Source organism: Plecotus auritus (genome assembly GCF_963455305.1).
Source record: "Plecotus auritus genome assembly, chromosome: 7".
Lineage (NCBI taxonomy): Eukaryota > Metazoa > Chordata > Mammalia > Chiroptera > Vespertilionidae > Plecotus > Plecotus auritus.
The window spans coordinates 11998413-12011546 of NC_137774.1; the positions used below are offsets into that span (position 1 = coordinate 11998413).

At 60.3% G+C, this 13134-nt stretch overlaps 1 protein-coding gene across 2 annotated transcripts; it reads left to right on the forward strand.

Moving 5' to 3' along the window:
• Nucleotides 1-6958: 6958 nt before the first annotated feature.
• NXPH3 (neurexophilin 3) lies at nucleotides 6959-11458 on the forward strand. 2 transcript variants are annotated; one of them, XM_080680591.1, is made up of 2 exons: nucleotides 6959-7394; nucleotides 9699-11458. In XM_080680591.1, the coding sequence occupies exons 1-2, from the start codon at nucleotides 7341-7343 to the stop codon at nucleotides 10401-10403; spliced, it is 759 nt and encodes a 252-aa protein (XP_080536717.1). In that variant the 5' UTR covers nucleotides 6959-7340; the 3' UTR covers nucleotides 10404-11458. The 2 variants fall into 2 exon arrangements, with proteins under 2 accessions (XP_080536717.1, XP_080536716.1); XM_080680590.1 differs by lacking the exon at nucleotides 6959-7394 and adding an exon at nucleotides 7400-7725.
• The last annotated feature ends 1676 nt before the right edge of the window (nucleotides 11459-13134 follow it).

Consider the following 13134-nt stretch of genomic DNA (forward strand, 5'->3'; position numbering starts at 1 on the left):
CCTCCAAATTCAGGCTGATGTGCCGGGTTTCACGAGGTAAACCCGAGGGTCAGGGGTACGGGAGCGCTTGAGGACCCTGGGGTGCCCTGCCTCTACCCCATCCTGCGCCCCTCCAGTGCAGAGGAAGCGGAACTTCTCGCTGCAGATGTTATGTTGACCTACTTTGCAAATAACAGACCGGAGGCTCCGTTTCCGTGCCCGTTCGCAGGAACCCTCTCCCCATCCCAGCCGAGGCTATTTGCACTACAGAGCCGCCTCCCCGCGAGCTCCCGGCATCTGAAAACCTGTGGTTGAACGGGTAACTGAATGCCAATGCAACAATAGCCGGAGTTTATTGAGCACTTACTATGTGCCAGAGGCTGTTCTCAACAACCTTACATGGGGATCCTGTTATTATCCCCATGAGGAAACTGAGGCACGGAGAGGTGAAGCCATCTGCCCAAGACACTGGCAAATCCAGGATTGCGAGCTATTCGCTGTTGTAAGGAATCTTTATGAAGCGCCTCCGCACCCGGAGAGCGGAGAGGACCTGAGCACCAGCAGGCTCCTGGGGACCGCGGGCTCTGGCGGGTTCCGCCTCTCCTTCCTTGCTCTGACACAGCGTCCACAGGAGGCGCCCCAAGTGCTCACCAGGTGGCGCAGGAACCCCACGGGCCTCCGACGCGCCACGCCCGCGCGCCTCTCCATCGCCCCCTGCGGGAGTTGGAGTTGACCACAGAGACCTGGGTCCAGCCGACAGGTGGCGGACAGGTGACCCGGTGCCAGGTGCCGGCTCCAGGCCAGGTGCCGGCTCCCTGCCAGGTCCTCTGCAGTCCGGCGGCCCAGCTCAGGCCCTGTTTGGAGAAGCAGCCTGAGATGTAGCAGGAAAGAGCGTGACCAGAGTCGTTTTGTTCAGTGCGTCGCCGTTTTCAAAACGCTTTCCACCAGCACAGTTCAGACAGAAGACCAGGCGTCCTGTGTGCCCAGCCAGATGCTCACACTCGGCACGTCCTCACCCTATGAGAGGGGCAGTAGGACCCCCCCACTCCTTCCCCCCCTTTACAGACAGGGAGGCTGAGGCCCAAAGAAGATGGGAGATTCACCCAAGGATCACCCAGGAAGCAGACCTCAGAGCCAGACTCCTAATCCAGGGCCGCTGGCCTCCATGCCCTTGCCCTTCCCGCTCTACACCAGCTCAGGTGGCAGCCTCTACAGGCAGCAGGTCCCTCCAGGCTGGGGCTCAGACGGAATGACCTCTCCACGCCTCAGGCGGGCACAGTTTGGGATGTTAGTGGGCAGCTTCCCTCTGGATTTTCAGACCAGAGGTCTCCCGCCTGCTTCCTTGGCTCCCTTGCTCCCCGCCCCCCCACCCTGGTCCCACCTCGCTCCCCTCACTCCCACATGACTGGCCCTAGCAGCCCCATCTTGTGCCTCCAAAGATGGGTCTTTTGCAAGCTCTTCACACTTCCACCTCTGGTCATCCTCGAGGCTCATACACACACCTCCCGTGGGAACTCCACTCCGCACCCAGCTGTTCAGCCACACACCTGAGCTCCCTGACCCCCTCCACTCCACCTGCCCAGGTCAGGCTGCTGCCCCTCCCCCCTGCAAGCCTGCTCTGTGTGCTGTGTCCCCAGGCAAGAGGTCATCTGCGATTCCTCAAGACTGTATCCTGGAGTCTAACTCCTCTCCGTTCCACCCCTTAGCCATCCTTCAAGGTCATTGCCTCCTCCCATCCCAATGGTTTCTGCCCTAATTCAGGCCACCAGCACCTCCCAGCTTCCAGTTCCACCCAGCCTCTCAAATCCACCCTCCACACGACGGTCAGAGTGATCTTTCTAGTGATTGTTCTCAAGTGCAAACCTGACCCCTGTTTAAAACTTGAAACTAAAAAACAAACAACACACCTTGATCACAGGATGAAACCCCACACCTAGACGAGGTCCATAAAGCCCTAGATCCATTCCCCACCCATCCCTCTGGCTCTCTGGCTCACCCTCCACTCCCACCCCCACCTCCCTTGCTACACTCAATCCCTTCAGCTTCTCCAAAGCACTAAAGTCTTCCTGTCTCCCGGGCCCAGCATGCACTGTTCCCTCTGCCTGGAGCCCCTCCCCAGCTCTGCGGTTGGCCAAGGCCTCCTCATCCTTAGATCTCAGGCGTTGCATCTCTCAGACTTTTCCCTGGACCCCTCCTCGGTTTCTCCGGCTCAGAACGTGCAGTTCTTCCTCATGCCACTTGCCAACACCTCAGAGCTTGTTTTCTTGTGCTTCGCTGCTTAATCTCGGTCTCCCCCAAAGCCCGCATTCTCCATGCGAATACGTACTGCAGCCTCTCCGTTGACAGGTGTACCCCACACCCAGCCCAGGACCCACATAAAAGTAGACACTCTGCTAACTATTTGTAGAACAAATGATTCTTTCATCTCGTCCTCATCAGAACCTCGTTCCCCGGCTTGCTTTCATCGCTGGCCTTTTCATGAGTTGCTTCCTTTGCCTGGAAGGTTCTTTCCTTCCCCTCCCACCTAGCCTGATCCATATCTAACAAGATAATTTCTCTAGGGTTCGTCCTTGGCCCCTCATTTAAATTAGGGTTTCCCTCTGGGCTCTGGCAGTCCCTATCTACACAGCACTCTAAGGTAACCCTTTAAAACGGCAGATTGTCAGGTGAACATGAGTGATTATTAATGATAATGACCTGCTCCCACCTCTCCCCCTGGACCTCTCTGCTCCAGCTGGCTCAAGGGCATCCACTCTCTGCCTTTCAAACCATCAGGAACCCTCTTTTCCATTCATTCAATAAGCACTGATTAGGCCCCTACTGTGTTGTTTTCTTACCACAACACCACCACCACCACCGGAGAGGTGGAGAGGCAGGGAGGGGAGGGAAGTAGGATTCTTCCAAGGGTGAGACTGAAGCAGGTGAAGGCATTGACGTGCTAAGCAAATAAATGCTCAGCCAACCCACATCCAGGGTGCAAATGGGCACTGGGGAGGCTGGGTGTGGGCCGAGGGGCACTAAGTCCTGTTCATTGGGCATCTGCTGTCTGCAGGGCGTGGCGGGGTTGGGGAGTTGGGGGACACACTGAGGTGAGCCTGAATGGCAGACCTGACTGGGGTTACCTCCAGCACAGCTGTGTGTTTTCCCACCCTGGGAGCAGCTGTGGGGACTGAGATTGGATACAGTTGCGGGAGGAATCTCAGCCAAACTAGGTTTTCTGTTCTGTCTCTACCTATGCAGGCCACTCTGCTCTTTTGAGCTGCTTCTCATTCCCTTTTTCCCCCATGCCCGTCCCCCCATCCCCGCCCCGCATGTGCGCACACACACACACACCAGAGTGTATCAAAGTAAGAAGCCCTGAGGCCACCTGCATCGCCATCAGCGGGGATGGGACAAGGGCTTAAGGAAATACATGGTTCTGGGCTCCCATATACCGACTACGAGTCCCTGGGATGGGCCCGGGAACCTGTGTGTGCAGAGACTCCCGCTCTGCTTGGGGCACTCAAGTGGGAGAGCCCCATCAGCCCACCTGCCTCCTTCCCGTGGCTGCCTGTTCCTGCCCGGGGCCTGTGGGAGCTGTTCTTCCTCAGCCCACCCCTTAAATGCCAGTGTCCACCCAAGCTGCTTGCTCCTCTTGTCTATCCTGTATATCCACATCCTCAGCACCCAAGGCTAGACTTTCTTCTGCCCTGGAATGGCCAACAGCACCCAGACTCGACAGGCCCAAAGCTGACCCTGCCACCCTCTCTCCCCAGAGCCCATCTTCCTTCCCTCCCCTGTGTGCCCATCTCAGTAAGCATCCTGCCTGTTGCCCAAGCTAGAAACTTGGGTATTGTGCCGCGCCAGCACGGCCATGGGTGAACCTGAGGGGGGTGGTGAAGGATTAAAGACAGGCAAGAGAATAAAGCTGGGGGTAGGTAGGATGCTGCCAATCATTAGAGAGACAGTGCCATGGCCTACAAGCAGAGTCTTTCTTTTATAGCCAGATTCCAGGAGGCAAAGTAAGGGCGTGGTCAAGATGTTTACAACGTTCTGGTGGGTTTCGAATCTACTCAATTACACGCACCTGATCAAGCTTTGTTTACTTGCTGCAGCCCATATCACTCAGCCACGTGGGGCTACAGGTTTGTGATGTAGCATCTACCGGGGCACTTGTTAGAAGGGGACATTCTGAGCAATATGGGCAGCTCTCCCACTCCTAGCCATGGGACATACATGGCCCACAGCCCGTATCACTCAGCCAGGTGGGGCTACAGCTTCGGACCATACGATCAAGCTTACAACTATAGCCTTTGGCTATAATTGTGCGGGGACTTGCATGTGGCTTTGCCACGAGAGGATCGTGCCCTCTCATTAGTCCCAGGCTTGAACCTGCCAAACGCTGTAGCCGCTCTCCACAGGGTATCACACCTGATTTCCTTTCTCCCTTCCTCCCTCATCTCAGCAACAACCAGATCCTGATTATTTTGCCTCCTAAAGATGCTTTCGGCCTCCCCCTCTCTCTCACTCCAGACCATTGCATTTATCTCCTAACTGGTTCCCCACTCTAGTCTCTCCTCTTTCCAGTGAATTCTCCACAAGCTTTCCAAAATGCAAATCTGACTATAATCACCTGCCCCCTTATTAAAATCCTTCAAAAGATCCTCATAAAAGTCCTAACCCCTTGACCTGACACATAAGACCCTCCATCAGCTGGTCCCAGCCCTCTGCTCCGGCTTCCTCTTCTCCCCTCTGTGCGCCAGTAACAGCAAATTGCTTCCACTTCTGGCCTCCAGACCTTTGACCATTCAGTGCCCCCTGCCAGGAACAGCCCTCGCCTGGCTTGTTCCTCCTCACCACTGTGGCATCACCTCCTCCAGGAAGCCATCCCTGACTCACCCTGCTCCCATCTCTACTATCATTGGTGCATCCAGAATGCCTGGTGCAGAGATCTGTGATTGCACTCACCACGGTGAGTTATAATCATTGATTTCCATGTCTCAGTTCAGCACTAGCCAGTGAGATCCTTGAAGGCAGGGATGGTGCCCCATTCATCTCTGTATTCCAGCCCCTGGCCTGGTGCCTGGCATTGAGGACAGGCTTGATGAGTGGTTGATGGATGAACGCTGAGGGGGAGGGGGGGGAACTTGAAGGAAGTGAGAGCCAGGAATGGCCAAGAGGGCAGTGAGGGCAAGCCTGGCAGGAGAAGCAGCCAGAGCAAATGTGTGGGAAGTAGAAAAGCGAGAACTTCCCTTTATTGCACTCCCACGACTGCCTGCCAGCCATTGTGCCCGAGCTTTGTCTGTACATGTCGTCTCATTTAGTTCTTGCAACAACAGATCAGGAAACTGGCATCAGAGAACCAAAGCCACCTGCCCAAGGTCACACAGCCGGGCCTGGAATGGAATCCAGAGCTGCCTGGCCTGCAAAGCTGTACTCTTTCTTCTGGCCCACACTGCTCTCCTGGGGGCAGGGCCTTCTGGAGATGTGCAAGGAGTGGGCCCAGCTATGCCTCTGCCTAGCCGAGCGCCGGAACCAGCTGCCCACGCTCAGGCCCGCAGCTTCTTCCTCCCAGCCGGACCAGAGGCCAACAGGATTTAGCTGTTCCTTCCTCCCCTGGCCTTTGGGGTCTTCAGCTAGACATGCACACTCCCTCCACCACCACCATCATTAGGGAAGGGCTGCTGCACCTGGTACCGCCCAGGGTGCCTGGGGAATGCAGGGGGCTCTGTGATGCTGTCTGGGTTCTGCGGAAGCTGTCTCCCTCATCGCGCTTGGCCCAGGCTGGTGTTAAGATTCATCTGCATTCTCAGCGCACCGCCTGGCAGATGGTGGGGGAGGAGGCTGGGTGCCTGCGGGGGGGCCCTGCAGCTGGAGACCTGCTAGGGCCACAGAGCAGAGTGCCCACCCAAATGCTGGAGTACTTCCTCACCCTCACAGCCTTCACAGGGTGCTAGGACCTGGCCTTTGCTTTTTCTAAGGACTAAAGGAGCCCTAAATTCCAGGAAGGAGATGTGAAGATTAGTGTGTGTGTGTGGGGGGGGGCCCTCATATCGGGGACCTGTTCTTCCTCCTTGCCCTGGAAGTTTACAGAAACTAGAGATAACCAGGGGTCCCGCTGGAATAGGAGTCCCACATCCCAGCCTAATGACTGCCTGGGTCACAGGAGTGAAGAATAGAGGAACAGCCCCCACGGAGTCCTTGCCCCCTTCACTACCCAGCTTCTCAGGAGGCTTACCCCTGACCCCAGCCCCAGAACGGAGCTTAACCCCTAGCGGCCATTTCCGCACAGGGCTTTAGCCAAACATGTGTGTGTGTGTGTGTGTGTGTGTGTGTGTGTGTGTGTGTACTGGGGGCAGGGGGCGGGGCGGGGGGAGGAGAGAACAGTTATACCAAATAACTGTGTAAAGTAGAAAAGGAAAGGAACTGACATAACAAAAGGAGTACAGGCTAGACACCCAGAAGAACTTCCCTCAGCACAGAAGCAAGTCTTGCAGACAGAAAGTGGACTTTCGACTGTGGGGAGAGGTTGCAATAAGGAAGTTGTTTGTTGTTGTTGTTGGAATGGGTTTGGAAAAAATGATCTTTCCAAATTCCAGGTCTTCTGGAGTTGAGGACAGAGCAGCAGATGCCTAAGGCCCTGCTAGAGGGGTGGAGAAGGTAGGGTCCCTACCCTGGGTCACCACCCTCTCACTGTATTTCCAAGAATTTCTCCTCCCCCGAGTCTTGCCCCCTTTGTCCTGGGTCCCGAGCTGCGGGCCAGGCCGGCAGGGTAGGAGTTAACTCCGGAGGTACGAGGCGGGGAGGAGGGGGGAGCTCACGGTACCTGCCGCCGCAGCCGCCGCCGCTTGTAGGAGGGACGAGGAAGCGGGAGTCGCCTGGGCGCCTGGAGCGCTCCAGTCTGGCGGGTGCTGCGCCGGGAGCGGCGGCCGGGTTCGGCGCGGCCAGGGGCGTCCGCCAGGGGGCGCGCCACGACGGGGCGGGAGGGGCCGTCTGGTCTGGGGAATTAGCACTAGGGACGGGCGCGCGCGCGGGTCCCCAGCACATCTGGGCGAGAGCGGCGCCGCTGGAACCAAAGGGGCTGCCGAGCGCAGATCTGGAGCGGCAGAGCCACCGTGCATCTGGGACCCCTCGAGGCGCACAGCTGGGACCTCCAGAGGGGGCCGCGCGGCGCTCAGCTGGACCGGGGAAAGGGGGCGGCGGCTGCACAGCTGGACCGAAGGGGGCGGGGTCGGTCCCTGGCGACAGGCAGAAGCCAGGGCCGCGAGTCGCTGGCTACCGGAGCATGGGACGGCGCGCCTGAAAAGCGCAGGGGTGAGGCAGGGCCCTGGGACCCCGAGAGGAAAAGAGAAGAGAAAGGGGCACGAGAGCAAAGGACGAGGATGCAACTGACTCGCTGCTGCTTCGTGTTCCTAGTGCAGGGCAGCCTCTATCTGGTGAGCGGTCCGCGGGGAGCTGTGCGGAGGGCTGGGGCTCGGAGGACTGGGGGAGAGCGCGGGAAGCTTCCGAGCCCGGAAACTTTCTCCCTTCCCCCCAACATCCCCGGGATGGAGGGAACGCCTGGAGGCTGGGGGAGAGGGCGGGTCCGAGGCCGAAGAAGGTACAGAACGGGTTAATAGGGGCGGGGAGCGGATGCTTGGCTGGCCCACCCATTCGGCCGCTGGTGGCGGGAGGTGCGACCTGCAGCAGCGAAAAGGCCGGCCGCTAGATCGCCAAGGGTTACCCGACCCCTTCCAGGAGCCCGGGCCGCTTGGAGGGGGAGAGGGGGTGAGTTGTGAGCTGGTGACCCGCCAGGTCCAGGGGCTTGGGCTTTTTTCTGATCTCGGGGACCCAGAGGGCCCCGGGCTGTGGGTCCCCCAGCGCTCGGAGCCGGTCCAGGCGGGGTTGGCCCCCGCGTCCCTCGCTCCCGCTCCTCCCGCTCCCGCCCTCCCCGCCTGTTGTTTTCCTCTCTTCTCCCGGCTGCGCGCAGCCCGAGCCCCACAGGACCTGGGCAGGCGGCTCCCGCCCCGGGCGCTCGCGGCAGCTGAGCCGGGCGCCCAGAGCTGCTCCCCGTGCTGGCGCTCATGGCTGCCCGGGGGCCCCGGACACCGGGGAACCCCACCCCAGGCCCCAGCGTAGGGCTTAACTCCCTCCGACCCAGCGCCCGCCGTCCGCGCCCCACCCCCCATCCTGTCGTGGAGAAGCCTCAGCCCCACATCTGGACCTGCCCCTTTCCTCAAAGCAACAATCCCCTTTGCCACTCACTGTGTGGAAGAACCCTTCCCTCTCACATCCCACCTGCGGCCCTTCTCCCCATCCTCCACCCATTCAGCTGCGACCCCTGGGGCCAAGCGCACACAGATCTGCAGCCTTTAGTCCAGCCCCCAGGAGCCTCCCCTCCTGCTGCCCCACCCACCCCTGGGGCCTGGCGGCAGGGTCACCGCACACATCCACCGGCATGACCAGAGCCAGAACGGGGGGCATGAAGACCCCAAACCCTTCTGGAGCCCTCCAGACCCGAGCCCTCAGGCATCCCCCATCCTCACCCCAGGGATGCCAGCAAATCCAGGTGCCCCCCAGCTGTGAGCGGTGCCCCTGGTGCTGGTAACAGACACTTAGGGTGAGTGCTCTGGTCAAAAGCTGAGCAGACACACGCCAGGCGGCTGCCCTCAGGAAACCTGGTCTCCTGGATGCCCTCCAGAGCTGTCCCGAGCAGCTCGGTCAGGCTGTCCTGCTGCCCCCCCCCTCCTCCCCCGCCAGCTCCTCCAGGAAGCCGCCCCGGTGTCGCCGGCTGCCAGAGCTGGTCCAGCAGAGCCTTGGCAGTTTTACAGGAGATTCGGGGTGGGGATGGGGCTTGGATCAAACCCCTGTTAAAGGACGTCTGGTCTGTGAGGCTGGGAATGTGTGGTGAAGTGGGAGGGCTGACCCTATGTGACTTAGCCTCCTGGTGATGTAACCTTTGAGCGCTGATGTCCTCATCTGGGGAATCGCGCAAGCCATGCCCTGGCCTGTCATCTTCAGTGGCCCCGGGGGGAGGGTTAGGCTTTCCACGCCCTTGGCCATCCTCAGGGTGAAAGTCACTCCAGGTCTCCCCCGAGTCCTGCTGCTTTAGACTTGAGAGAGAATGTCACTGGCTCCGTTTCCTTACTCCACTGTTGGTTCCCACTGCCTCTGAGGGTAGAAACTGCCCTAGGAGAGGATGGTGTCCCTCTTCCCAGCAGACCAGGAAGTCCAAGCGGCAAGTCCAACTGGGGGCTCTCCCAGCACAGGGATGGAGCTCTTCTATCCGAGTTGGGGCTCTCTGAGGGCAGAGACGGTTCCTCCCCCATCAGCCGGGGATTTCACTCTACCTCTCCTCTGCCTGGGGCTCTGTCAGCGCAGGGATGTGCTGCTGCCCTCACACAGCAGCTGGCCCAAGAGCAGGAGCTGGGCCTCCCCCGTCAGACGGGGCATTCCCTAGGGTTAGGGACGTGTATCTCTGGAGCCGTGGTCCAGTGGAGAGAATGCCCCTCCATCCTTTTAGACTTTAAATAATGGTCAGGGGCAAGAAAGTGGGGAGAGGAGGTGGCGGGGAGGAGATGGGACCGTGACACCAGTCGGAGTAGGACACCCAGCATAAGTGGGCAGTGCAGGGGCCCCTCAGCCCCAAATCAGTGGAAGAGACAGAGAGAGAGATGATGCTGGCAGTGGGGAGCAATGGACCAGAACTTCTGGGTCCTCTGGGGACAGAGTCCTCACACTCATCACAACTCCTTCCACAGGTCATCTGTGGCCAGGATGATGGTCCCCCCGGCTCAGAGGACCCTGAGCATGATGACCCCGAGAGCCAGCCCCGACCCCGGATGCCTCGGAAGCGGGGCCACATCTCACCTAAGTCCCGCCCCATGACCAACTCGACTCTCCTAGGGCTGCTGGCTCCACCTGGGGAGGCATGGGGGTTCCTTGGGCAGCCCCCCAACCACCCAAAACATAGCCCCCCACCTTCAGCCAAGGTGAAGAAAATCTTTGGCTGGGGCGACTTCTACTCCAACATCAAGACGGTCGCCCTGAACCTGCTGGTCACGGGGAAGATCGTGGACCACGGGAACGGGACCTTCAGCGTCCACTTCCGACACAACGCCACGGGCCAGGGCAACATCTCCATCAGCCTCGTGCCCCCCAGTAAGGCCGTGGGGTTCCACCAGGAACAGCAGATCTACATCGAAGCCAAGGCCTCCAAAAGCTTCAACTGCCGAATGGAGTGGGAGAAGGTGGAACGGGGTCGCCGGACCTCGCTCTGCACCCACGACCCAGCCAAGACCTGCTCCCGAGACCACGCTCAGAGCTCAGCCACCTGGAGCTGCTCCCAGCCCTTCAAAGTCGTCTGTGTCTACATCGCCTTCTACAGCACGGACTACAGGCTGGTCCAGAAGGTGTGCCCAGATTACAACTACCACAGTGACACTCCCTACTACCCCTCCGGCTGACTCTGGGCAGGCCACAGAGGCCAGGCCGGGGCTGGAAGGACAGGCCTGCCCACACAGGTGGCCATCTGTCTGGACACTGGGCAGGGAAGGGGAGGAGCCTCAGGCAGGGAGTGGGTGGAGAGAAGGAGATGCCAGGTGGGGCCAGGGCTGAGTCTCAGGAGTTTGGGAAGGGGTCCCAAGTGCTGGCCTCTATCCTGAGGTCCTGGAGCGAGCCCCTAGGACACCGGTGCCCTGGAGGCAGAGAGGGTCTCCGCGCAGCCGCACGGGTGTCCCCACTGAGCGACAGGCGGATGCTGTGTCCAGGAGGCCCCTGGGGCTGGCAGACCAGTGAGGCCCCAGTGAAGTCATGGAGACGAGCCTAAAACCTTGGCTCCTTCCCTGCCATCCTGAGACAGGACAGCAACCAGGAGAGGGGTATTTCATCAGTGTGGACACCTAGGAGGTAGTGATATGGGGCCTCCTGGGAGCCAGTCCTGGGGGGCGGAGGCAGGAGGAACTCCCCGGGCCCTCTCAGTGGGCAGCCCTGAGCCCCTTGTCCTGGACTGTGGACTGAGCTCGGCTTGAGGCTGAAGTGGTGACTTTGGAGTCTTTGATGTCGTGACAAATAGATCATCAGCCTCCAGCCAGGCCACCCCTTTCCAAAACTCCCTCTCCTGCCATCGCTCTTCACCCCTCCTCATGCCCATGTGACACCCTTCCTTCAGCTGAGGCAGAGGGTGATCGTGGCTCTCCCAGCACCAAGGCCATAGGCGGAAGCACGCCTGTGCACCGTGTCCCTCCTCCGCCCCACCCCCTGCTGGCTCCTCTGCGAGCATCCTTGTCCGGTGAGCCACCCTTCCATCGTCTTGCCTGGCACACTGGGCTTGGTGGCGATGTTGCCTCCCCCTTGGCTGTGGGGCTGGGGGAGGCCAGACTATGGAGGGTGTGCCGGACCTGTTCCGTGGTGTCTGTCTGTGGGGGGCGGGAGTGGGGGGTCTTGTGAAATCGCCTGATTGTCAGCTTCCGTGTGCAGAATCTTGTTCTTGGAGCAGGGAATAAAGCTTTCCCAGGCATTGGATCCTTGTCAGGGAAAGGGCCCCGGAGTCCAGCCAGCGTTTCTCATACGGTGGCAGGCCATTTGCTGGAGCCCAGAGCTGCAGGGCTCGGCTCGGACAGCTGCAGGAGCTGATGGGGTGGCATCTGCAAAAGTAGCTGGGGGGGGGGGGGGCAGGGAGGAGAGCCGGTAGGTGGTATGGGCCATCGAAGGTGTTCCTTGTTACCTGCCTGGGTTGCCATCTGGATGGGCCCAGTGGGGGCCCAGATCCGGCAGTATTTCGCTCTGTGCCCTTGGGTAAGTCCACACTCTCATTTTTCTCTAGAACAAGGGGCTGGCCCAGCCTAGAGGTTCTCGAATGTAGATGGGCCTCCGAACCACCAAGACGGTTTGTTAAGACAGATCTGGGTTTCAGTCCCACGGAGGTTTGGCTTGGGCCCGAGAATGTGCCCTTCTAACCAGTGGCCAGGTAGACGCCCGTGCTCCTGGCTCAGGGGCCGCACTTGGAGGGCTGCTCGGATGACCTCGAAGGTCCTTTCTGGCTCGGCTCCCTGGGATGCGGCGACACCTCCGATGCCCTTTCCCAGCTGTGCCTTGCGCCTGCTGCTCCTGGGAAGGGTCCTTTCAGAGAATCGGGGGGTTGGGTTTTCAGTCTCAGGACCTGCTGGTGAAGGAACAGGCCAGGATGGATCGGGGCACAGGGGGACTTGAAAGCAGCCATGCCCCTGCCGCCGTCCACAGGAGACCCTCAGGATGATGGCTGCCGGGGCACCTCCCTGGGAGGTGGCTGGGCCCTTCGGGGCTCAGTGAGGGGGAGGCTGGGCCCTCACTACCAAGATCGCAGTGTCCTCTCTGGGGCTCATTCTAGCTCTGCTCTTTTGGGAGGCAGCACCCTGGGTCCCTTTGGCCGTGCAGCCACGGTTAGGAGAGTCCTGGCATGAGGGGCAGATGGCCTCCCCGCCCCCAGCCTGTCTCCCTGCCCAGCAGCGCTCAGCACGGACCAGCGCCCCTCGCAGTGCAAGCAGAGCTGGACGGGGCCTTAGAAGCCGCCTCGTATGATGTGACTCGGAAAGGGCACGTGACGAGCTCACACTCCTATCCCAGCCTCTTCGCCCTGCACCGTGGTCCCTGGGCAGAGCCCGAGACACCCCCACTGCCCCACGCCACTGTCTCCTTCCCGCCCTGGGGACGGGGACTTAGTGTTCAGAGAGGCCCAGGGGCCCGGGCCTGCCGCAGGGGTCTTGGGGTTGTTGTGTCACCTGCAGGTGCCCACCCACCGGACACTAGCCAGGACCCCCTCCCATGGCCCTGTGGGTGCCGGAGGACAAGAGCGGGGGAGCAGCAGGTGGTGGTCCTGGGCCCTCCTTGGAGGGGCCTGGCTGACCTACAGCGGGACCGGGGGCACTCTGACCCCCAGCCCCTGGCTCCTTCCTCCTGTGGAGAGCCAGATGCTGCCGACAGCTGGAGGGCCGGCCTGCCTGGCACACAGCTCTGCCCGCGCAGGGGGTGGGTTCATTTTAATAACTTCATTTCACCGGCGCGCACACTCCGCCGCCTCGTCCTCCTTTCCTGCCTTCCCCATCACCGGGCGTGCTGCTCAGCTAGATCTTGCTGACAGAATTCCTCCAGAATCGGAATTCTTTTGGAACCAGCTCCTCTTGCCATCACCACATTTCTGCAGCCCATTGGTCCTCCCCA